Source organism: Ambystoma mexicanum, chromosome 2p, assembly GCF_040938575.1.
Source record: "Ambystoma mexicanum isolate Mex_15411 chromosome 2p, UKY_AmexF1_1, whole genome shotgun sequence".
Taxonomy (NCBI): Eukaryota; Metazoa; Chordata; class Amphibia; order Caudata; family Ambystomatidae; genus Ambystoma; species Ambystoma mexicanum.
In genome coordinates this window covers 779,703,321-779,727,282 of record NC_090923.1, presented here as the reverse complement: position 1 = coordinate 779,727,282, position 23,962 = coordinate 779,703,321, and the positions used below count along the sequence as shown (strand labels likewise).

Here is a 23,962-nt window from a genome sequence, read left to right as displayed (position 1 = left end):
AGGACCCTCCTGGGCCTTGTAATTTGGCTGGTAAAAGTGGTTTTGAGCCCCCCTCAGGCCCGATTGCAGTCCCGCTCTTCCCCGACCCTCTCCTTAGCTCCAATCTCCCTCCCCAACCCTCCTCCCGACTCCCAACCCTCCCACCTCCCCTGATTGGCTTGACCTGCCTTCAGAGTTTAGTGTAGTCTCTGGCACGGCTTGCGTGTGCGCACTATCACCCATGCATCCCAGGTTAGTGTTGTGTTTCCAGGACCCTCTTGGAACTTGTAATTTGGCTGGTAAAAGTTGTTTTGAGCCCCTCCATGGACGCATGCAGTCCCGCTTTTGCCCGACCCTCTCCTTAGCCCCAATCTCCCTCCCAAACCCTCCTCCCACCTCCCAGCCCTCCACCTGCCCTGATTGGCTTGTCCTGCCTTCTGTGTTTAGTGTTGTCTCTGGCACTACTTGCGTGTGCCCACTTTAACCCACGCATCCCAGGTTAGTGTAGTGCTTCCAGGACCCTCTTGGGCCTTGTCATTTGGCTGGTAAAAGTTGTTTTGAGCCCCCCCAGGTCCGTGTGCAGTCCCACATTTCCCCAAGCCTCTCCTTAGCCCCAATCTCCCTCCCACACCCTCCTCCCACCTCCCCTGATTGGCTTGACCTGCCTTCCGTGTTTAGTGTTGTCTCCGGCACTGCTTGCGTTTGCCCACTTTCACCCATGCAGTCCAGGTTAGTGTTGTGCTTCCAGGACCCTCTTGGCCCTTGTAATTTGGCTGGTAGAAGTTGTGTTCAGTGCCCAGAGGCCCGCGTGCAGTTATGCTTTTCCCTGACCCTCTCCTTAGCTGCAATCTCCCTCTCCCACACACCTCCATCCTCCCAGCCCCCCCACCTCCCCTGATTGGCTTGTCCTGCCTTCCGTGTTTAGTGTTTTCTCCGGCACTGCATGCATGTTCCCACTTTCACCCAGGCATCCCAGGTTAGTGTTGTGCTACCAAGACTAATTTGACTGGTATTGTGGGCAATTCACCTCATTCAATCTTGCATGCTCTCACCAAGGATACACAGAGTCATGCTTGGTCGCAACCTTCTTTATTCATCTTCATATCCCAACTGTCCCCGCTCCCTCCTGTGTCCCTCCCTTTCTGCCCTCTTAACGCTCTGGTGTGTTTCTTCCCTTAAAGGGTCTGTGTCCCTTTGTTCAGTTACAACACCTCCCCCATGCTTCACATGAAAGCCGGGGTCACATTTGTTCAATGAGTCTCATCGGTTTCTTCACTGTCCTGTGGGGTCTGCCTGGAGACTCTCTGGTTTCAACAATCGTTTCAACCGGGGGGCTTGCGTTTTCTTCATACTCTGGGTCCTCGGTGATCGCTTCTGATGTGTCTTGATGAATGACGCATTCCGTGTTATCTCCCCTGGTTCTCCTGTCGCGGTTATCATAGGTCCTTTTACAGCCTTGATGATCCGAGGTTCTGGGTAATAGAGGGTGACCGTTTTCCTCCTCTGGTTTTGTCGCACTAGGACTGTCTGCCCTACTTCGAGCTGGGGTTCTTTTGTATTCTTCTTTTTGTCTGCCCATTCTTTGGCTTTCCTTTTCTTTTCAGCATCTTGTTCCCTTATGGCTGCGTCTTTTTCTGGTGTGTAGTCTTCCCATTGGGGAATGCACGTTCGGGGATGGTATCTCACCATTAGTTCTGCTGGTGTTTTCCCTGTTGCATTGTGCGGTGTGTTCCTGTAGCTGCTGAGCATGCCGCAGATAGCTTGTGAGTGTGATACTTGCTCAGCTACGGCTTTCTGCCTACTTAGTTTTATAGTAGCCATGAACTGTTCCACCATTCCGTTGACTTGGGGCCAGAGTGGTGTAACCTTTTGGTGATGGAAACCGAGATGGTCTGCGAATTTAGCAAACTCGCGTCCTTGGAAAAGAGATCCGGTGTCTGTCTTGACGACATTGGAGATGCCCCATTCACTCAAGAGTTCATTTATGATGGGCGACGTCTCACAGAATGATGTTGACGGTGCTTGTTTGATGAACGGAAATCTTGAGTATTCGTCGATGACCACGAGCAGGTAGCCACCTTCTTCCAGGGGTCCATAGAAGTCCATTGAAAACCTTTGCCAGGGCCTCTCTGGAAGTGTTGTCAGCTGCAAGGGGCTTGGCGATGGCTTCCTCGCTGCTAGTTGGCAGGGTCTGCAATGTGCCAGCATGTCTTCCACTACGGTATCCATGTAGGGGAACCAAATGTGGTTTCTTAGGATCTTTTTGTATTGTCAATCCCTCTGTGGCCCACGTGAGCTAGCGCTACTACTGTTTTCCATAGATCTTTCAGGGCAACTAGCCTGTTTCCTCGTAACAGTATGTCTTGGTCAGTGGCCACCAGTTGAGAGTGTATTGTGGCCAGGCGGTCTAGGTCTTTCTTGTCTGCCCCATCCCTTCCGTTTCTTCTTTCATGGGATTCCCTCCATTTGTTTGAGTGGGTGAGATGTATGGCGGTTTTGATTGTAGGGTCGGCTGTCGAGATGGTTGGTGGCATGGCATTGGAGGATAGGTATGAGATGTATTCTTCGGCCTCATGCGCTAGGGAGTTGCCACTTCCCATCAGTGGGTGTCTTGACAAGTAGTCCACCGGGTTGGCTTCTCCTCCAGGCTTGTGGATGATCACATAGTCATATTCTTGTAACCTTATCCCCCAGCACTCTCTTCGGGGAGGCATTTTTGTCTTGGGGTTCCCAAATAGTGAGAGGAGCACTTGATGGTCCATTACTAACGTGAACTTCCGGCCGATTACGAAGTGGTGGAACTTTTCGCAGGCCCATACAGCTGCAAGGCTTTCTCGTTCAGCTTGGGAGTAAGCTTTTTCGGTGTGAGATAGGGCACGGTTGGCATAGGCCACAAGTGCATGTTGTGCATTGTCCTTGGTGTCTGTTTGGGCTAGGATGGCTCCTAGGCCGACTGGTCTGGCGTCAACCGTGATGACAGTGTGCCACTCCGGGTGGAAGTATGCCAGCTGGCGATGGTTGGCGAGGCTCTCTTTGATGGCTAGGAAAGCCGTTTGGCAGTGTGGGTCCCAGTTGAATGGCTTGTCCTTCTTGAGGAGGGCTCGGAGCGGGTTGGTAATCGTGGCATAGTTTTGGAGGTAGCGTGCACAGTATCCTGCCATCCCTAGCAATGAGCGGAGTTGCGCAGTTGTCGTGGGAGCTTGAAGGTCCGTGATCGCTTTTATCTTGTCTGGGTCAGTCCTTATGCCTTTGTATGAAAATATATGTCCAAAGAATCTGAGGCTGGTTTTGTTGATGTTGCATCTTGGGCCATTCAGTGTTAGGCCCTCCTCCTGGAGGATCTTGCAGACTACTGCGAGTGCCCTGTCATGTTGTTCTTGATTTTTCCCGAAAATCAGGATGTCATTGCTGTAGCTCAGGGCTTTCACCTCAGATGATATTAGGCGCCTGATTGTTTCTTGAAAGATTTCTGCGGCAGACGACATGCCAAAGTTGAAGAGAATGCTGTATATATCTAAATAGGCCTTCGTGTGTTGCAAAGGTGGTAATTGCTCTTGAAGCAGGATCTATGACAAGCTGGTGGTAGCCCTGATTGAGGTCTAATTTTGAAAAATGCGTTGCTTGGTTCAGCCTAATGAGCATGTCCTCCAGGCCTGGTCCCGGGTGCCTCTCCCTTTTAATCGCAGTGTTGGGGATGCGCATATCGACACATATGTGTAATCGTCCATTGTCCTTGGGCACTATTACTATGGGGGATACCCAGGGTATTGGTCCTTCTGCTTTTTCGATGATGTCATTGAGGAGGAGGAGTTGGATTTCTTTTGATACTTGGGTCTGGAGGTGGAAACCCACTTTACGGGGATGTTTTTGTGGCACAGGCGTGACTTTGGGGTCGATGTGCAGCTTAATGACAGAGTCTTTGAGCATTCCTACCCCTTCAAACAATTTGGGGAAATGAGCTTTAAGGTCCTCTTTGGTGAGGGGTCGGCATGTTATTGTCATAATGTCACCGCAGTCTGACGGGTGTCCCTTGATTATTTCAGTTTGTTCGTATTGCAGGTCGATGAGTGCCAGGGCTCTGGCCGTCCTGTAGCTGAGAAGGCAGCGTCCTATGGAGGGACCCCTTATGACGTGTATTGTGGTGGTTGTCGTGAGGTTGCGGTGCAACAGGTCACAATGAAATTGTCCTTTGGACATCATGGGCAGGGCTGCTCCCCATTGGAAGATGTGGGTTCTTGATTTCCGCAGGGGGTAGAGGGTCGCCATCTCATGGTATAGTTCCTCGTTCATAACATTCACTGCTGCCCCGGTGTCAACGACAAATTGGTTCTTGGTGTTTCCCATTTGTATTGTGACCCTGGGGGCTGGCGTGTCTTCGATGTCGACGCTGAGGAGTCGGACGTATTCCCTGTCATATCCATCTTGTAGGTATTGGGGTTGTTGCACCTCGTCTTTAGGATATCTCGGTGGAGAGTTATCATATGGGTCAATATCCAGTGGGAAAGGTTGGACGTGGTTTTCTTGTTCGTGAGGTGGCGGGTGTTCCCTTGTGTATATTCTCTCTTGAGCAGTTATTTTTATTGGGTCATAGTGGCATAAATCGTACAGTTCATGAGCTTTCCTGTCAGGTTCAATTTGTAGTCCTTCTAGTGCCCTCACTGTGTTCGGACGTTGTTGGATATTTGTGGGGCACGTCACTCCTCTTTCGATGGGGCATTGGTCATATTGTTCTCTTTGTGACTCCGACAGGCGACTGGCATTCAGTGGGCGGGTTGGGCCCGTCTCGGGGAGTTGTTCCTTGTACATGGCTTGAAAGTGGTTTTCTTGTCCACATCGCATGCATCATTGGCCAATCGCGGGGCATGGCCCTCTGTGTGGGTACTTAAACCCACAGCGGTAGCATTGTCTATCACTTTGCGTTCACTGCGTGGTGTATCTGGGAGTTTGTCTACCTTGAGGATTCGGGTATCGGGTGTATGGTGTTATGGATACAATGATGTCTCCCTTTTTTGGCTTTTCTATAGCTGTGGCTTGGACATCTAATCTTTCATACACCCAGGTCAGAAGATGTTTCCAGAACATTGCCGATATGCATCCCTCTATTATGCGCAGTCTGATGGCTTCAACGTCATTGAAGTTGGCAAAATCACATTTTATGATCTTTATTTGAAGACGGATGACAAACTCGCTGATGGATTTGTGGGGGAGTTGGGCGCATTGATTGATAGTCACAATTGGGTGTTATTATAAGTTTCTCATTGATAGCTCCCAGAAGGTGTGGATAGGTGGTGCGGTCTTGCGGGGGAATCGTGCGTATTATGTTTTTAATTTTTCTTCCCGCTACATTTGTGAAGTTGCTGATTCTGTTGGGAGGGTCTTGGGTGCCAATGGCACCTACAAAGTCTTTGAATTCTTCAACCCATTCTTCCCATCGCTGACCCTGGTCATGGTGTGGGTTGAGGGTGAATGGGCTTGGTCTCCTCATGAGGCTGGCATGTGACGTGAGGCTGGCAGTGGCAGCTGTGGGAGCTCCTGTGTCTGCCGCAGCTTGTGCTTGATCGGTCATGATTGTGCCGTATTTAGTTGGAGCCGTTAGCAGTATTCAAAGAGGGTTTTGTTATAATCCTCCTGTGTGGTGCTTGTCTTTTGATTCATATGGTATCAGGGTCTTTATGGGTTGGGTACTGAGAGCCTTGTAGTTTAAGAGGCTTATTTTCTAACTCAGGGCTTGTCTTCCTCTTTTCCTGTATCAGCGGCCATAGGTATTGTTGGTCTGGTGTATGTTGGCAGCGTTCACCTTGTGGGCTGGTCGCTCATGGTGAAGTGTGCAATGATAAGTTGCGTGTTGCAATTGGAACGTTTAACGTTATGCTATAGGGTTTGTCGGTAGACTTCACGCATGCACTTCTTTGTGCGTAGGTATTGTTGGTCTGGTGTATGTTGGCAGCGTTCGCCTTGTAGGCTGGTGGCTTGTGGTGAAGTGCGCAATGATACGTTGCGTGTGGCAATTGGGGCATTTAACGTTACGCTCTCGGGTTTGTCGGTAGAGTTCATGCATGCACTTCTTTGTGTGTAGTGGGTCGTGGGATCAAGCGTGGCCGTGATTTGTTTGTTAAATGTTTCTTTTCTTGGATGGGGGTTTGCGGGTCGTTGCCTGGTTCCAGCTCTCATTCCTCAGTTGGCTGGACTCGGGGAACTCCGTCCTCCAACGTTTCCTGCACCTTGCAGGTCCACGGTCTGACGTCGTTCCTCCTCCGCTGCTGGCTCTTGGGTCACCCGCAGCGCTTCTTCCTGATGCTGGCTCATGGTCTGGCGGCCCCTCCTTTCTTCTGCTGGGCTCGCGGTCCGGCGGTCCATCCTTCGTGCTGCTGGCTCCTGTTCTAGCGACGTTTGGCTGCTACTGCTGGGCTCTCGCTCACACAGTTACTTCTCACTCTGCTGGCCTGGCACTGTGAGCGGCAGGTCGCCTCTGCCGTGTGTCGAATGCACGACAGCCTCCTTGTGTTCTTGCTGGGCGGGCAAGCCCTCACTGCTGCACGCCTGGGACGGTGGCTTCATCGCCAGTTATTGTTGGCAATTGACCTCATTCAATCTTGCAGGCTCTCACCAAGGATACTCAAAGCCATGCTTGGTCTCAAACTTCTTTATTCATCTCCATCTACAACAAAAAATTGAAATGGACTGAAGAGTTGAAACAGGCCTTTCAAGAACTCAAGAAAAGATTCACCTCCACGCCAATTTTACGACATCCTTGCCCTGATCTCCCCTATATAGTGGAAACTGATGCTTCCAGCATAGCTATTGGAGCAGTTCTCTCTCAAAGAGATCCAGAAACAGGCCAATTACACGCCGTGCCTTTTGGTCACATTAATTCTCACCACCAGAACTTAACTATGCAATTACAGACAAAGAATTGTTGGCAATAAAATCAGTCTTCAAAGCCTGGTGGCAGTATCTATTAGGTGCCAGACATACCATCACAGTAATCATAGATCACCAAAACTTTCAATACCTAAAGTCAGCAAAAGCCCAATCGTCACATCAGTTGCCGTGGGCTCTATTCTTCGGAGAATACGATTACGTATAACATACCGACCGGGAGTTCAGAATGGGAAGGCCGATGCCTTGTCTCGTATGGGTGTTGAAGAGAAAACAAACAGTACCCTGGACCCTGCTGCCATCATCCCAAGTGATAAACTACTGGGACTCACCACAAACCTTGACTCTGAGTGAACTTCAAGATAAGATCTGAACCTTAATGAACCCCGAGATCTTGCAGAAATGGAATTCCCAAAATTAACATCACACAGTTCTGGATGGATGACCCTACTTCAGGGAACGATTATATCTACCAAGTAAATATCTGCAAGAATTGGTCATGCCTGGTTATCACGATTCCCTGATCGAAGGCCATCACGGAATTGCTAAAACTCTATCCAAGGTTAAACAGAATTATTGCTGGCCAACCTGGCGTAAGGACATTGTTTCGTTCTATCCTGTGGGATATGTGCACAGAATAAATCACAAAAACAGAAACTAGCGGGCCTCCTACAACCACTGGATATTTCACCGGCTCCCTGGCATACTCTTTCTCTTGATTTTATTACGGACTTACCTCCCTGTCAAGGTTTTAATACCATTCTGGTGGTTGTAGACCTGTTCTCTAGACTTCCTAACGCTACCAGTCTGGCAAAAGCATTTCTTGAACAGATTATAAAACTGCATGGTTTCCTCTCAGTCCTAATCTCAGATTGTGGAAGCCAATTTGTATCCAATTTCTGGAGGAAATGTTGTACCATGGCACCAATCGATGTTCGATTATCCACTAGCCATCACCCCCAAACGGATGGACAAACAGAAATGACAAACCAGACATTAGAACAGTGTCTACGTTGCATGCTGCATCAAGTGGAAGAGAATTGGAAAGACTTGTTATGGATAGCGGAATACGCATACAATAACTCCATACTCACCAGCAGGGGACAAAGCCCGTTCTACACAATATATGGAAGAACTATACTCCCCCAAGGCCTTGGAAATGCCAGCGGTAAAGACTCTACACAAGCATAACCCAAGCCTTCAAAAGGGCAAATGAACATTTACTGCAAGCCAAAGACAGACAAAAAAATTCTCTGACTGGCATCGAAAGAAAGCTCCCGATTGCCAAGTTGGAGACAAAGGGCCTCATTACGACCCAGGCGGTAAGTTACCGCCTGGGCCGTGACTTTACCACCATGGCGTAAACTACGTTTACGCCATGGTGGTTGGCGGACTTACCGCCCAATTCCGACCTTGGCGGGGCGGTAAGTCCCCAATCCCCATTTACCCTTCTCCAGCTGCATAGGGCATAATGGGAGTGGGGAAGGCGTTAATTACACCACCGTAAATTACAGTGGCGTAATTAACTCCATCATCCCTTAGCGCCATGGATTTTAACACCTGCTAAAAGCAGGTGTTAAATCCGCCATGGCGCTAAGGGACCTCGTACTCAGGCGGTAAGGGTCGGCGCTGTTTACGCTGCCGTAAACCCCTTACCGCCTGGGTCGTAATGAGGCCAAAGTCTGGTTGGCCTTAAAACATGTGCTCATAAAAGGTACCCGGACCTTTCGTCTAAAATATCTAGGACCCTATACCATCGAATCAGTAATAAATCCAGTGGCCGTCAAGTTAGCCTTACCACAAAGCATGCAAATTCATCCGGTGTTCCATGTGCCACTTGTAAAACCTGTACAACCAGGAACCCGAGTCATAACACCACCAAAACCTGTGCTAGTTGATGGAGAGACTGAATTTGAAGTTAAAAACATCCTGGCTTCGAAACATACCAGATCTAAGCTATACTATTTAGTGGACTGGAAAGGGTACAGGCCTCAAGACAGAACTTGGGAACCAAGTGAACATATTCACGCACCACGTCTGATTAAGAGGTTTCACCTGGATAACCCCACCAAACCTGGACCGGTCAGGAAAGATACCATGAGAGGGGCCTTGGGTGAGAGTGCTGTCATGACCACTGTGAAGGGGCATAAGGTGTGCCACAAGCAGGCTCCCACCAGAATCCTGAAGACCTTAAAACTGCTGCAAAAGCATCTCAACTGGGCTGCAATCTGTGGAAATAGAGAGAAGAAGAAACATCACTCACCTGTGAGTACTAGCTTAAGGACTTCCTGTGAACCGCTACCACAGCTGCTGTTAGAACATTACGACCTGCAATAACGAGAAAGGGAAAAACAGTATTAGAACGCGTGCTTCCAAAACATCGAATTCCAAGTGTCTTACCTGAATTCCATTGTGCAATGCAATGCTTCCATCCAGAAAACCACAGCAACATCTGCAAAGGAAAATAGACATATTCAGGTTCGCTTTCAATATTAAACAACCGCACAGCGCTGTACTTACCTTAACGGATTCCGGGGGCCTGTTTTTCATAGCGCTCTCATCCACTCACAGCACCAAAGTGGCCTGTGAGGAGAAGAAGAAGTAAACACAGGTTAACTTTAAAAGACAATAAAGGCGCTGCACTTTGCGCTTTCTCTTACCTAGAAACGTGCCTCTGCAACGGGCATGCCAGCATCAAGACCTTCGTACCTGAAAAGTAGGTGATAAAGACATTAACAAATTCCCACCATAAACAGAACAAAGACTTACAATTAACAAACCTACCTACCTACCAGCAGATTCGGGGTCACAGCAGGCCTGGGCCCAAGGAATGCATAGTGCGCCAGTGAAGCAACTCGGGCAGCTCGCCAACAAACGTCAAGCGCCCCTGCACAATAAACGCTGAATGGATAGCTCACCCTACAAATAACTAATGTGAGAAAAGAACCCAGTGGGAAGGGAATCGGTCAGAGGGAGGTGGGAGATTCACCCAAGAGAGACAGTAATCACAAATACTCTCTTCTGTAATTGCAGATTCATTTTTCAGCACTGGGCAACTACGCATCCAGCGTTCCTGATCTCAGAGCCTTCCAGATGCCCCCGGGGAGATTAGGTGAGCGTAACACCCTGCCGCATCCTCCTCCCGGCACACAGTCCTCCCACCCCACCCTCATTGGCTTGTTCTGAGTTCCATGTTTAGTGTTGTTTCCGGCACTGCTTGCGTGTGCCCACTTTCTTCAGGCATCCCAGGTTAGTGTTGTGCTTCTAGGACCTTCTTGGGCCTTGTAATTTGGCTGGCAAAAGTTTTTTTTGAGCATCCCAGACCTGCGTGCAGTCCCGCTTTCCCCTGACCCTCTCCTTTGCTCCAATCTCCCTCCCCCACCATCCTCCTGCCTCTCAGTCCTCCCAACTCCCCTGATTGGTATGTCCTGCCTTCCGTGTTTAGTGCTGTCTCGGGCACTGCTTGCGTGTACCCACTTTCACCCATGCATCCCAGGTAAGTGTAGTGCTTTCATGACCCTCTTGGAACTTGTAATTTGGCTGGTAAAAGTTGTTTTGAGCCCTTCCAGGCATGCGTGCAGTGATGCTTTTGCCCGACCCTCTCCTTAGCTCAAATCTCCCTCCCCCACACTCCTCTCTCCCCCACATTCCTCCCTCCCCCACACTCCTCCCACCTCCCAACCCTCCCACCTCCCCTGATTGGCCTGTCCTGCCTTCTTTGTTTAGTGTTGTTTCCGGCACTGCTTGCGTGTGCCCACTTTCACTCAGGCATACCAGGTTAGTGTTGGGCTTCTAGGACCTTCTTGGGCCTTGTAATTTGGCTGGCAAAAGTTGTTTTGAGCCCCCCAGACCAGCGTGCAGTCCCGCTTTCCCCTGACCTTCTCCTTTGCTCCAATCTCTCTCCCCCACCATCCTCCTGCCTCTCAGCCCTCCCACCTCCCCTCAGTGGTATGTCCTGCCTTCTGTTTTTATTGCTGTCTCGGGCACTGCTTGTGTGTACCCACTTTCCCCCATGCATCCCGGTTAGTGTAGTGCTTCCAGGACCCTCTTGGAACTTGTAATTTGGCAGGTAAAAGTTGCTTTGAGCCCGTCCAGGCCCGCGAGCAGTGCTGCTTTTGCCCGACCCTCTCCTTAGCTCCAATATCCGTCCCCCACACTACTCCCACCACCCAGCCCTCCCACCTCCAGTGATTGGCTTGTCCTGCCTTCTGTGTTTAGTGTTGTCTCCGGCACTGCTTACGTGTGTCGACTTTCACTCAGGCATACCAGGTTAGTGTTGTGCTTCCAGGACCCTCTTGGGCCTTGTAATTTGGCTGGTAAAAGTTGTTTTTAGCCACCCCCCTTACCCCTGGGCCCACGTGCAGTCCTGATTTTCCCCGTCCCTCTCCTTAGCTCCAAACTCTCTCCCCCACCCTCCTCCTGCCGCCCAACCCTTCTACCTCCCCTGATTGGATTGTCCTGAGTTCCATTCTATTGTTGTCTCCGACACTGCTTGCGTGTGCCCACTTTCTTCAGGCATCCCGGGTTAGAGTTGTGCTTCTAGGACCTTCTTGGGCCTTGTAATTTGGCTGGCAAAAGTTGTTTTGAGCCCCCCACACTCCTCCCACCTCCCCTGATTGGACTGTCCTGCCTTCTGTGTTTAGTGTTGTTTCCGGCACTGCTTGCGTGTGCCCACTTTCACTCAGGCTTACCAGGTTAGTGTTGTGCTTCTAGGACCTTCTTGGGCCTTGTAATTTGGCTGGCAAAAGTTGTTTGAGCCTCCCAGACCAGCGTGCAGTCCCGCTTTCCGCTGACCTTCTCCTTTGCTCCAATCTCTCTCCACCACCATCCTCCTGCCTCTCAGCCGTCTCACCTCCCCTGAGTGGTATGTCCTGCCTTCTGTTTTTATTGCAGTCTCGGGCACTGCTTGTGTGTACCCACTTTCACCCATGCATCCCCGTTTAGTGTAGTGCTTCCAGGACCCTCTTTGAACTTGTAATTTGGCTGGTAAAAGTTGTTTTGAGCCCGTCCAGGCCTGCATGCAGTGCCGCTTTTGCCCAACCCTCTCCTTAGCTCTAATCTCCCTCCCCCACACTACTCCCACCACCCAGCCCTCCCACCTCCCCTGATTGGCTTGTCCTGCCTTCTGTGTTTAGTGGTGTCTCCGGCACTGCTTGCATGTATCCCCTTTCACTCAGGCATACCAGGTTAGTGCTGTGCTTCCAGGTCCCTCTTGGAACTTGTAATTTGGATGGTAAAAGTTGTTTTGAGCCCGTCCAGGCCCGTGTGCAGTGCCCTTTTGCCCGACCCATTCGTCAGCTCCAATCTCCCTCCCCCACACTCCTCCCAGCTCCCAGCCCTCCTACCTCCCCTGATTGGCTTGTCCTGCCTTCTGTGTTTAGTGTTGTCTCCGGCACTGCTTGCGTGTGCCCACTTTCAATCAGGCGTACCAGGTTAGTGTTGTGCTTCTGGGACCTTCTGGACCTTGTAATTTGGCTGGCAAAAGTTTTTTGAGCCCCCCAGACCCGCGTGCAGTCCCGCTTTCCCTGACCCTCTCCTTCGCTCAAATCTCCCTCCCCCACCATCCTCCTGCCTCTCAGCCCTCCCACCTCCTCTGATTGGTATGTCCTGCCTTCCATGTTTAGTGCTGTCTCGGGCACTGCTTACGTGTACCCACTTTCACCCATGCATCCCAGTTTAGTGTAGGGCTTCCAGGACCCTCGTGGGCCTTGTCATTTGGCTGGTAAAAATAAAATTCTGAGCACCCCAAGGCCTGTGTGCAGTCCCGCTTTTCCCCGACCCTCTCCTCATATCCCATTTCCCTCCGCCTCCGTCCTTCCGCCTCCCAGCCCTCCCACATGCTTCCGTGTTTAGTGTTGTCTCTGGCACTGCTTGCGTCTGCCCACTTTCACCCAGGCATCCCAGGTTAGAGTTGTGCTTCCATGACCCTCTTGGGTCTTGTAATTTGGCTGGTAAAAGTTGTTTTGAGACCCCCAAGGCCTGCGCGCAGTCCCTCTTTTCCCCGACCCTCTCCTTAGCTCTAATCTCCCTCCCCTACACTCCTCCCACCTCCCAGCCCTCTCACCTCCTCTGATTGGCTTGTCCTGCCTTCTGTGTTTAGTGGTGTCCCTGGCATTGCTTGCGTGTGCCCACTTTCACCCACACATCCCAGGTTAGTGTTGCGCTTCCAGGACCCTCTGGCCCTTGTAATTTGGCTGGTAAAAGTTGTTTTGAGTGCCCAGAGGCTTGCGTGCAGTTATGCTTTTCCCCGACCCTCTCCTTTGCTCCCATCTCCCTTCCCCACACACCTGCCGCCTCCCAGCCCCCCACTTCCCCTGATTGGTTTGTCCTGCCTTCCGTGTTTAGTGTTTTCTCTGGCACTGCTTGCGTGTTCCCACTTTCACCCAGGCATCCCAGGTTAGTGTTGTGCTTCCAAGACTAATTTGGCTGGTATTGTGGGAAATTCACTGCATTCAATCTGGCATGCTCTCACCAAGGATACACAGAGCCATGCTTGGTCTCAATCTTCTTTATTCATCTCCATATCCCAACTGTCCCCTCTCTCTTCCGTGTCCCTCCCCTTCCACTCACTTCCCGCTCTAGTGTGTTTTTTCCCTTAAAGGGGCTGCATCACTTTGTTCAGTTACAACACCTCCCCTGTGCTTAACATGAAAGCCAGGGTCACATTTGTTCAATGAGTCTCATCGGTCTCCTCACTGTCCTGTGGGGTCTGCCTGGAGACTCTCTGGTTTCACCAATCGCTTCGACTGGGGGCTTGTGTTTTCTTCATACCCTGGGTCCTCGGTGATTGGTTCTGATGTCTCTTGATCGTCGAGATACAATCTTTTGAAGAATGACGCATTCTGTGTTATCTCCCCTGGTTCTCCTGTCGCGGTTATCATAAGTCCTTTTACAGCCGTGAAGATACAAAGTTCTGGGTCATAGCAGGTGTCCATTTTCCTCCTCTGGTTTTGTTGCACTAGCACTGTCTGCCCTACTTCGAGCTGGGGTTCTTTTGCATTCCTCTTTTTGTCAGCCAATTCTTTGCCTTTCCTTTTCTTTTCGGCATCTCGTTCCCTTATGGCTGCGTCTTCTTCTGGTGTGTAGTCTTCCCATTGGGGAATGCGCATTCGGGGTCGGTATCTCACCATTAGTTCTGCTGGTGTTTTCCCCTTTGCATCGTGCAGTGTGTTGCGTTAGCTTCTGAGCATGCCGCAGATAGCTTGTCAGTGTGATACTTGCTCAGCTAGGGCTTTCTTCCTAGTTAGTTTTATAGTAGCCATGAACCGTTCCAGCAATCTGTTGGCTTTGGGCCAGAGTGGTGTAACCTTTTCTGATGGAAACCGAGATGGTCTGCGAATTTGGCAAACTTGCATCCTTGGAACGGAGATCCGTTGTCTGTCTTGACGATGTTGGGGATGCCCCATTCACTGAAGAGTTCATCTATGATAGGTGCCGTCTCACAGAATGATGTTGACGGTGCTTGTTTGATGAACGGAAATCTTGAGTATTCGTCGATGACCTCGAGCAGGTAGCCACCTTCTTCCAGGTGTCCATAGAAGTCCATTGCAACATTTTGCCAGGGCCTCTCTGGATGTGTTGACGGCTGCAAGGGGCTTGGTGATGACTTCCTCGGTGCTAGTTGGCAGGGTCTGCAGTGTGCCAGCATGTCTTCCACTACGGTATCCATGTAGGGGAACCAAATGTGGTTTCTTAGGATCTTTTTGTATTGTCAATCCCTCTGTGGCCCTCGTGAGCTAGCGCTACTAGTGTTTTCCGTAGATCTTTCGGGGCCAACAGCCTGTTTCCTCGTAACAGTATGTCTTGGTCAGTGGCCACCAGTTCAGAGTGTATTTTGGCCAGGCGGTCTAGTTCTTTCTTGTCTGCCCCCTCCCTTCCGTTTCTTCTTTCATGGGATTCCCTTCATTTGTTTGAGCGGGTGAGATGTATGGCGGTTTTGATTGTAGGGTTGGCTTTGCTCCGGTCTGCGAAGACTGCTGTCAAGATGGTTGGTTGCATGGCGTTGGAGGATAGGTATGAGATGTATTCTTCGGCCTCATGAGCGAGGGAGCTGTCACTTCCCATCAGTGGGTGTCTTGACAAGTAGTCTGCCAGGATGGTTTCCCCTCCAGGCTTGTGGATGATCACATAGTCATATTCTTGTAACCTTATCCTCCAGCGCTCTATTCGAGGAGGCATTTTTGTCTTGGGGTCCCCAAATAGTGAGAGGAGCGCTTGATGGTCCATTACTAACGTGAACTTCCGGCCGATTACGAAGTGGTGGACCTTTTCGCAGGCCCATACAGCTGCAAGGCTTTCTCGATCAGCTTGGGAGTAAGCTTTTTCGGTGTGAGATAGGGCACGGTTGGCATAGGCCACGAGTGCATGTTGTGCGTTGTCCTTGGTGTCTGTTTGGGCTAGGATGGCTCCTAGGCCGACTGGTCTGGCGTCAACCGTGATGACAGTGTGCCACTCCGGGTGGAGGTATGCCAGCTGGCGATGGTTGGCGAGGCTCTCTTTGATGGCTAGGAAAGCCGTTTGGCAGTGTGGGTCCCAGTAGAATGGCTTGTCCTTCTTAAGGAGGGCTCGGAGTGGGTCGGTAATCGTGGCATAGTTTTGGTGGTAGTGTGCACAGTATCCTGTCATCCCTAGGAACGAGTGTAGTTTTGCAGTTGTCGTGGGAGCTTGAAGGTCTGTGATCGCTTTTATCTTGCCTAGGTCAGCCCTTATGCGTTAGTCGGAAAATATATGTCCAAAGATTCTGAGGCTGGTTTTGTTGATGTCAAACTTGGGTCCATTCAGTGTTAGGCCCACCTCCTGGAGGATCTTCTAGACTGCTGCGAGTGCCATGTCATGTAGTTGTTGATTCTTCCTGAAAATCAGGATGTTATCACTGTAATTCAGGGCATTCACCTCAGATGATATTAGGCGTCTGATTGTTTCTTGAAAGGTTTTTTTGCAGCGGAAGAGATGCCAAAGTTGAGCCGTTTATATCTAAATAGCCCTTCGTGTGTTGCGAAGGTGGTAATTGCTCTTGAAGCAGTATCTATGTCAAGCTGGTAGTAGCCCTGATTGAGGTCTAATTTTGAAAAATGCGTTGCTTGGTTCAGCCTAATGAGAATGTCCTCCAGGCTTGGTCCTGGGTGCCTCTCCCTTTGAATGGCGGTGCTGGGGATGCACATATCGACACATATGCATATTAATCTGTTTTTCCTTGGGCACTATTACTATGGGGGATACCCATGGTGTTGGTCCTTCTGCTTTTTGGATGATGTCATTGAGGAAGAGGAGTTGGATTTCTTTTGATACTTGTGCCTGAAGGTGGAAACCCACTTTAAGGGGGTGTTGTGGCACAGGCATGACTTTGGGGTCGATGTGCAGCTTAATGACAGAGTCTTTGAGCATTCCTACCCCTTCAAACAATTTGGGGAATTGAGCTTTAAGTTCCTCTTTGGTGAGGGGTTGGCATATTATTGGTAATGGTATTGTCATAATGTCAGCACAGTCTGACGGGTGTCCCTTGATTATTTCAGTTTGTTCGTATTGCAGGTCGATGAGTGCCAGGGCCCTGGCCGTCCTGTAGCTGAGAAGGCAGCGTCCTATGGAGGGACTCCTCATGACATGTATTGTGGTGGTTGTCGTGAGGTCGTGGTGCGTCAGGTCACATTGAAATTGTCCTTTGGACATCATGGGCAGGGCTGCTCCCCATTGGAAGATGAGGGTATCCAGTGGGAAAGGTTGGACGTGGCTTTCTTGTTCGTGAGGTGGCGAGTGTTCCCTTGTGTATGTTCTCTCTTGAGCAGTTATTTGTATTGGGTCATAGTGGCAGAAATGTGTACAGTTCATAAGCTTTCCTGTCAGGTTCAATTTGTAGTCCTTCTAGTGCCCTCACTGTGTTCAGACGTTGGTGGGTGTTTGTGGGGCACGTCACTCCTCTTTCGATGGGGCGCTCCAATACTTCATGAATGATGTATTATGGGAATTAATCGATGTCTGTGCCCCGGTCTATATTGATGACATCCTGGTGTATTCCCCCTCTGAAAGAGATCATGTGGAACATGTTCGCTCAGTACTTGCAAAACTTCGCCAGCACAAACTGTACGCTAAACTCGATAAATGATCCTTCCATGTTACCAAAGTTGAGTTCCTCGGTTTTGTTCTCTTGCCAAAGGGAGTCAAGATGGATTTACACAAAGTCGATGCCATCCTTAATTGGCCGTCACCTTCGTCACTTAAAGGAACCCAAAGCATGCTCGGCTTTGTAAATTTTTATTGCCGAATTTCTTCCAGATTTCTCACGGATAGTCCACCCAATCACATCGTTACAGAGAAAAAACAACACAAAATGTGAACCGTCTGAAGAGGCGGAAAAGGCCTTTCAAGAACTCAAGAAAAGATTCAACTCCGCACCAATTTTACGACATCCTCACCCTGATCTCCCCTATATAGTGGAAACTGATGCTTCCAGCGTAGCTATGGGAGCAGTTCTCTCTCAAAGAGATCCAGAGACAGCCCAGTTACACCCTGTGGCCTTTTGGTCACGTATGATATGATATGATATGATATGATATGATATGATATGATATGATATGATATGGCATTTGTAACGCGCCTATACACAAGTGTTTCAAGGCGCGACGAGGCAGGGAGGGGGGAACAAGGGGAAGACAGACAACGATCCTACTAGGCCAGGTGTCATTTAGATCGCGCAAGTGCAGGGGTAGGGGGAAGGGAAAAGTGCAAGGGGAAGGGGAGGGGGGAAGTGCAGTACAGGGTAAGTAGAATAAAAAATAAATAAATAGGGCCAGCTGGTGGCAAGTGCAAGGTAAGTGCAGACAAGTGCTGGGTAGGGGGGGCTGTAGGGATACAGAGACAGTCCCGCAGTGCAGGGGTTGCCAGGGAGGCAGTGCAAGTGGAGAGTTGCTGGGCCAAGGACCGAGGTCGGTGAGAGTGGCCCAGGTGCAGGTTCAAAAGACAAAAGGAGGCCAGGGGGAGGTCTGTCCTGCCATGTTCTATCCTCATGGCACTTTTAGTCAGATGTACTCATCCCTTTGCCTTGCTGAATTCCTTGTTTGTTTCTGGTCCTTCCCTTGTTACTCACTTTATACCTAATTTTCTCTTCTAGCAGCAAATAGGGAGCTGCTGGATGGGTAAGTGCAGAAAAAGGTGTAGATGTGATCACACCTTCTCGGTGACCTTCTATTGGTTGCTGGATGGAGGGGACAAGGGATGGGACCAAGCAAAAGTAAACATGGCTGCTGCTATACTTCTGAGCTAATGGGTTAAGGGTCCAACAATGGGACCCGTCAAGTAAAGCAGTGGTACAACTTGATAGACCTGGATAACCCCTATGTCCATGCCACTACATCTAGTATTTTGGTGCAATGAAGCCTGTTATTTTACCCAATTAGAGCTCATTCTCCTTAAAGGCAGCCGTGCCAGAGAGTCTCACCGTGTGCAAGAAGCAGATCACATGCATTCATATATGTAGTATCTTCCCCTATGAACCTCAACATTCCTCTTTTTACAATCATTCTTTTTCTCATCTTCGATAACCTTGCACAACTAAATGATAGCACTCTCAATTATTTTGTCTGGGGAAGGTTTTCCAGCTCATTCCCCACTTGCTCCCCATTTTTGCATTGGTCCCCGAATGAGGGCTTATATTCTCACCGAATGTGGCCTCACCCTCTTTAGAGCAACTGTTTGGGTGGCCCTCACCAGACCAGCTCAGTAAGAACTGGGTCTATCACCAAGATTCAATACTGTGGGCAAATCCCTATCCATATCGAATTTGGCATAGACCAAGTCAAAGACAACTTTCCCAATCTATACATGCAAGCACCTCAAATGCTGATGCCACACTGTCTACGCACCTGAGTTATCCATGACCCTCTGGGACAGTAATCACGAAATTAGTGAGCAGTTTCAAAATCCTGCCACCCAGAGACAACACCAGCAATGCAGAGTGAAGGAAATCAAGAAACGTATAAACACTACATTAGATTTCTTCATATACTCCTTGCTCGTCACATAATACCTGCAGCTGATACAGGGGTGGCAATGAAATCTCGTACAGCAAAGTGTACATACTGAGATATACCCTGCCCCCACGCAACCCGCCTGACCTCTATTGGATAAGTCCCCCATGATGCACTCTTATAAATCACAGAGAAGGAGAAAAAAAAGTCTATAGTTGCGCTGACGACTCCCAGATTAGGGAGCTAGATCAGAAATCCTTGACTAAGCGGTAAGAGCTGCTTCTGCAACCTTCCTGGCACTAATAGACAAGATGCATGCAGGGCGACATCTTTCACAGCATCACACACCACATCCAATATTGCACCTCCACAGCATTTACTCTAGTTGGAGAGGAGGCGAAGATCATTGTTGTTTGCATGCATGCACTTATAGTGAAGGAAGTAAGACGTGGCAGACAGAGCAGGGATACACTTTAGGTCGGAGAGATGGGCATTCTCTGAGTGTATACAAACCGTTCCCCAGGTGTTGCTCATGATCTGAAAGTTGCCACCAATGGAGTTGACAATGTCCAGAAGTCGTTGATCATCATATTGGAATCGCTTTCCAAAGACGACGGAACAGATGATATTGGAGACAGTGCGGCTGAAGTAAATAGTAGGCTCGATGGGTGCCACTGCGTAAAAGAAAAAGGTGCAACAATCTTAAATGGGAGTAAATATCAATATAGGACTCATACTGGGGTTATTGGCGACGCCGTTGTTAAATGGAATTGTTAAATTAGAAGAGATTAACTGTGCTGAGCCTGCACCTGCAAATCATGCAGACTCCCTGAAGCGGTTTTGGAGCATATGTCACTCACTCACTCACTCACTCACTCACTCACTCACTCACTCACTCACTCACTCACTCACATTCAATGCAACGATGCTATCTGTTGCAGCCACCAGAACTGTGGTTGCACTCGTGGGGAAGACTTGCCACCATTCATATGTTGGAGTTACATGTACATAGATTTAGTCGGAATGCGAGGCCGTCCATCTGCTGCCTTACCAACGAATACCCACTTTACTGTCAGCGGGGGCTCAGAATGGGGTGTCCTTGAAGCCAGCGAAAAGTCTGCAGATTGCCCTTTGAATATGCTGCATTCAAAGTTAGTCAGAGGGGCATTCTGTAGCCTACATATATCGGTGGGTATTGAAGGCTATTCATTCTTACTGATTAAAAAAGATGCAGGTTTTGTTTAACACTAAGCCATGGTTTTGCATCTTTAATTGATGTTCATTCAAAAATCTCACTTACGTAGGTGTGTAACTGGAATCTATGGAAAGGTTTGCAGGCTGGCCAGAGCATACCTACTAATCTGTTGTGTTGGAGTTAGAACGCTGAGAATCTCCCACCAGACAACCACACACTGGTCTTGTGCTGTCTTCAGTAAAACTATAGGACACCAGGAGCATTGCTTGCAAAACATTGCGGATCAATTGGGGAATCGAGCAGATGGTTAAAAGTGGTGATAAAAGCGGTGGTTCACTTGTGTCACACTTACTGTTCTGCAGGATTTTCATTCATTTGAGTTGGGGAGCAGGACAGGCTGAACACATCCGCCTGCTTTTCCCGCTCTCCCTTCCCAATCTTTCTGCATTAGAGCCAGAATGCAATTTTCAAGTTGGTGGTAAATCAGTGGATTCCTATTCGATCTACATGTCATTTTCACCTCGTAAAAGCATGTGTATTTCATAGTAACATCATTTGGAGTAAAAAAAACAAACAAAATACTTGACCAACGCCAACGATTTTGCAGCACTGGGATTTTGTTTTCAGGCTAGTTAAGTATGTTAAGTACAGCACTTGTATGCAGGGTGGGACAATACTGTAACGCTGGTGACATTATGGACAGTGAATTTGTTATCGAAATGCAAGAAATCGGACGCAGAAGGGCACAATTCTCCAGTACATTTGAAAGTAAACTTGTATTCTGCATGTATTTTGTCTAATTGAAAAATTAAAATGACAAATGTACTCACTTTTTGTATTTTTAAACTCTTTGACCAAAAACTGAGCTTCTTCCTGGATACGCTCCTCAATACTCCTTTTTCCCATCCCGAAATTCCTCAGTGTAGTGAGGGAGAACCTGCGGAGCTCCTTCCACTTCTCCCCATTATTGAATGCAATTCCTGAAAGAGGGAGATGCAGTGAAATACATGGTAGAGGGATGCCAGTTCAACAAAGTTCCAGGGGCTGTAGAAGACACTTCACCCATTTTATTATATCACAGTAATTTCATCGCATGACCTTTCACTTAAATAGACTCACAGCAAATGATGTCACATGACCTTTGGACATGATGTCATCAAAGTGACCTACATCAAGGGTAAGGGTAATACAATAGCACATTTTTGTGAAGCAGACAAAAGGGAATTATAGTTGGCAAACATATATTAACTAAGGCTTCCTCAATATGCCATGGATAAAGATAGAATATTCCAAGAGCAGACCAAGACCTGCTACCACAGACCAGGAAACAGCCATTATCTGCTAGTAGAGCCGCATCATGTCACTTAGTGCCTATTCATCCTAACACATGCCTCATAGCCCAGCTATTGCTGTCTTGTGATCCGGGAAACCTCATTTTCCAGGTGCAATCATTGTATGAACGGTACAGTATCTCATGCCAAGTACATGAGTGTTGTAATCCTATGACGGATAGAGTCTGAGATTCCAGGTGAAGTTCACATTTGTAGGGTAGAGCCTCACATGCCCGGGTGCTGCCTTCAGATGTGGAACATAACATCTTTTGCCCAGACTCAAACATTTGTGTCAGGAATGGTTCTGCCCATCCGCAATGGCAGAGTTAATACAGGACGACCTGTGGGCAAGAGTGCCAGTAAGGGCTTGCTGTGGCCGGGAGGGCTAGGGTGGAGTTGAAGCAGGTGATAGAGGCGGGATTTGAAGTGGGCACCTTATGGATGCTCTTGGATGTGACAATAGGGCAATTTAGAAGTAAATGACTCAGCGGGTTTGCATCTTTATATCGCAATCTGAACTCATTCCCAGTCAGAGGATCTCATGTTTTCAGTTAAATCAAACTAAGCCCTTTCAAGTGGATTAGGGGAGAAGAAAGGGGTTGAGCCCAGGTATCCTGTTTGGTGTCACAGCCTCTAATGTATATGAGTAGAGCACATTCCCTTGCATCTGTGGTCTGTGTGCCAAGAGCACACTGCTTGCTCATAATAAATTAACTGGTTTTACAAAGCATCAATCGAATTGCTAAATTAACCTGACAATATGAAATGCAGCTTTATTGAAAGCTGTTAGGTTAAATCCCTATGATTCTTTCGTTAATTTTCATTATAGCACTTGCTACCTTAGTTCTTCAATTTCAGAAACAAAAGATCTTACAGTTATCCAATTTAATGGTACTCAATTTGTCAGAATGGCTGATTCTAACATGCGACAGGATACAGGAGAATAGAGGAAAACACTTAACCTGCTGAGCCATCGCCATCCCTTTCTATACTGTGTGAAAAGAGGCCAATATCTGAAATGCCCAAAAAGACCCATCGATAACGCGCTTAATACCCCGAGGTTTCTAAGCGTGGCCCGGGGATCGAACCTGTGTTGCTCTGGGTCGTCTTGCTTCCCAGGTGAGCACGTTGCCTCTGACCTACATCTCCTGCACCGATTGCCATGAAGTGGCAGCATAATAAACATCAAAAACGGTCTATCGTCTGCAAAAACAGAAATGTCACTCACACTGGTTATAAACAGACTACTCTATCTTCCTGCAGAACTTATTTCTGAGGATTACACGGCAGGTGTTATTCATGCCAATATAGGCCGCCCGCCCCCCTGCATCAGTTTTTTGTGGTAGTAGCTATTACTATTTGAAAGCCTCAGAAATGTTGAAAGGGAGAAATCAGGCCACACACAAAACCAAAGTGACTTATTTCAAGCCAACACGTGAAGCAGCAAAACGCACGTGATTGAATCAAAACACTTTTTTCAGAAAGTGCATCGACCCTTGGCCACTGGTACTATCTAAGTGTCAAAGGGTCAAAGAGGCAGTGTCATGAACAACATTTCCAGATCTGGCATTGTATGATTTGGGGTCTTACGGCCAACAGAGATATTCGGGTAACATATAGAGTGTCATCTCTATTGGACTGCCCAGGTAATGGTTCCATGTAATAATGTCCCCTCAAAAATATCGCCATGCAAAAATATCGCCGAAAAATGGCTGTTTTTTGTGGGGACATTATTGTATGGAACATGCGGGGGACACCCCCACAACCCCCAAACCCTTTTTATTACTTTTTTTTTTGCGGCCCTTGTCCCTATATATATGGTCACCCACATAATATCGCCACAACCTTTTCCCGCCGATATTATATACGGCGACCATATATATGGGGATAATATTACCTGATACCCAGGTAATAGAGGAAAACAATATCATTTCTGCATGGTGGCTCTTCAGTGGACAACCAGATGGTGTTCTTCGCGGTCGCAGGGGTTGGCTATTAAATCGCCCAAAATGACACATTTGGGAATGATGAACTGCATATATTGCAACTCATAAACTTTGCCTGCTACACTGTTTTCTGCAACTGATGCTTTTTTTACCCAGGAACATTTTTACTCCAAGGTGGCCAACAAACTGGTTTCTGCTCTGCCACTGTCGATGTTCCATTTCAGAAGAACAGAGAGACAGTGATTACAAGCACTGAGCCCGAGTAATGTTATAGTCTCAAATGAACTACAAAGAAATCTATTGTACTACTTGTTTGCCATTATTAAAAGCTGAGTTAACTGCTCTTTTTAATCTGCACAAATGTATTATCTTAAGAACATGCTACATAAAAAAGGCATTCCCGGCATTTGCAAAATGGGGTTAACATGGGGCTATCATGTCATGAGCATAGTCTTCCAGTCTTGAAGGCATCATCTAATACTTCACCAAATTTTAGATTGAAATCACACCAATTCATTTAACTGTGTTTATAAGCCCTGTTCATTTTAATATAGAGAACAATTTCATTCACATTGACCACTCAAACACTTTCACCATTCCAAAGTGCGGATCAAAGAAAATCAAAGTGCGGATCAAAGAAAATCAAAGTGCGGATCAAAGAAAATGAATGTG

General features: G+C 48.3%; 1 protein-coding gene across 4 annotated transcripts in view; it reads right to left on the bottom strand.

The window, feature by feature from the left end:
* Nucleotides 1-23,962, bottom strand: part of LOC138566786 (cytochrome P450 2F2-like) — a 376,524-nt gene that overhangs the window by 231,125 nt on the left and 121,437 nt on the right. For all 4 annotated transcript variants that reach the window (XM_069644438.1, XM_069644439.1, XM_069644436.1 and 1 more), the window contains exons 3-4: nucleotides 20,844-20,993; nucleotides 19,332-19,492 (exon numbers count right to left, since the gene is read on the bottom strand). In XM_069644438.1, coding sequence (XP_069500539.1) covers nucleotides 19,332-19,492; nucleotides 20,844-20,993 — 311 coding nt within the window. The remainder of the gene's footprint in view (nucleotides 1-19,331; nucleotides 19,493-20,843; nucleotides 20,994-23,962) is intronic.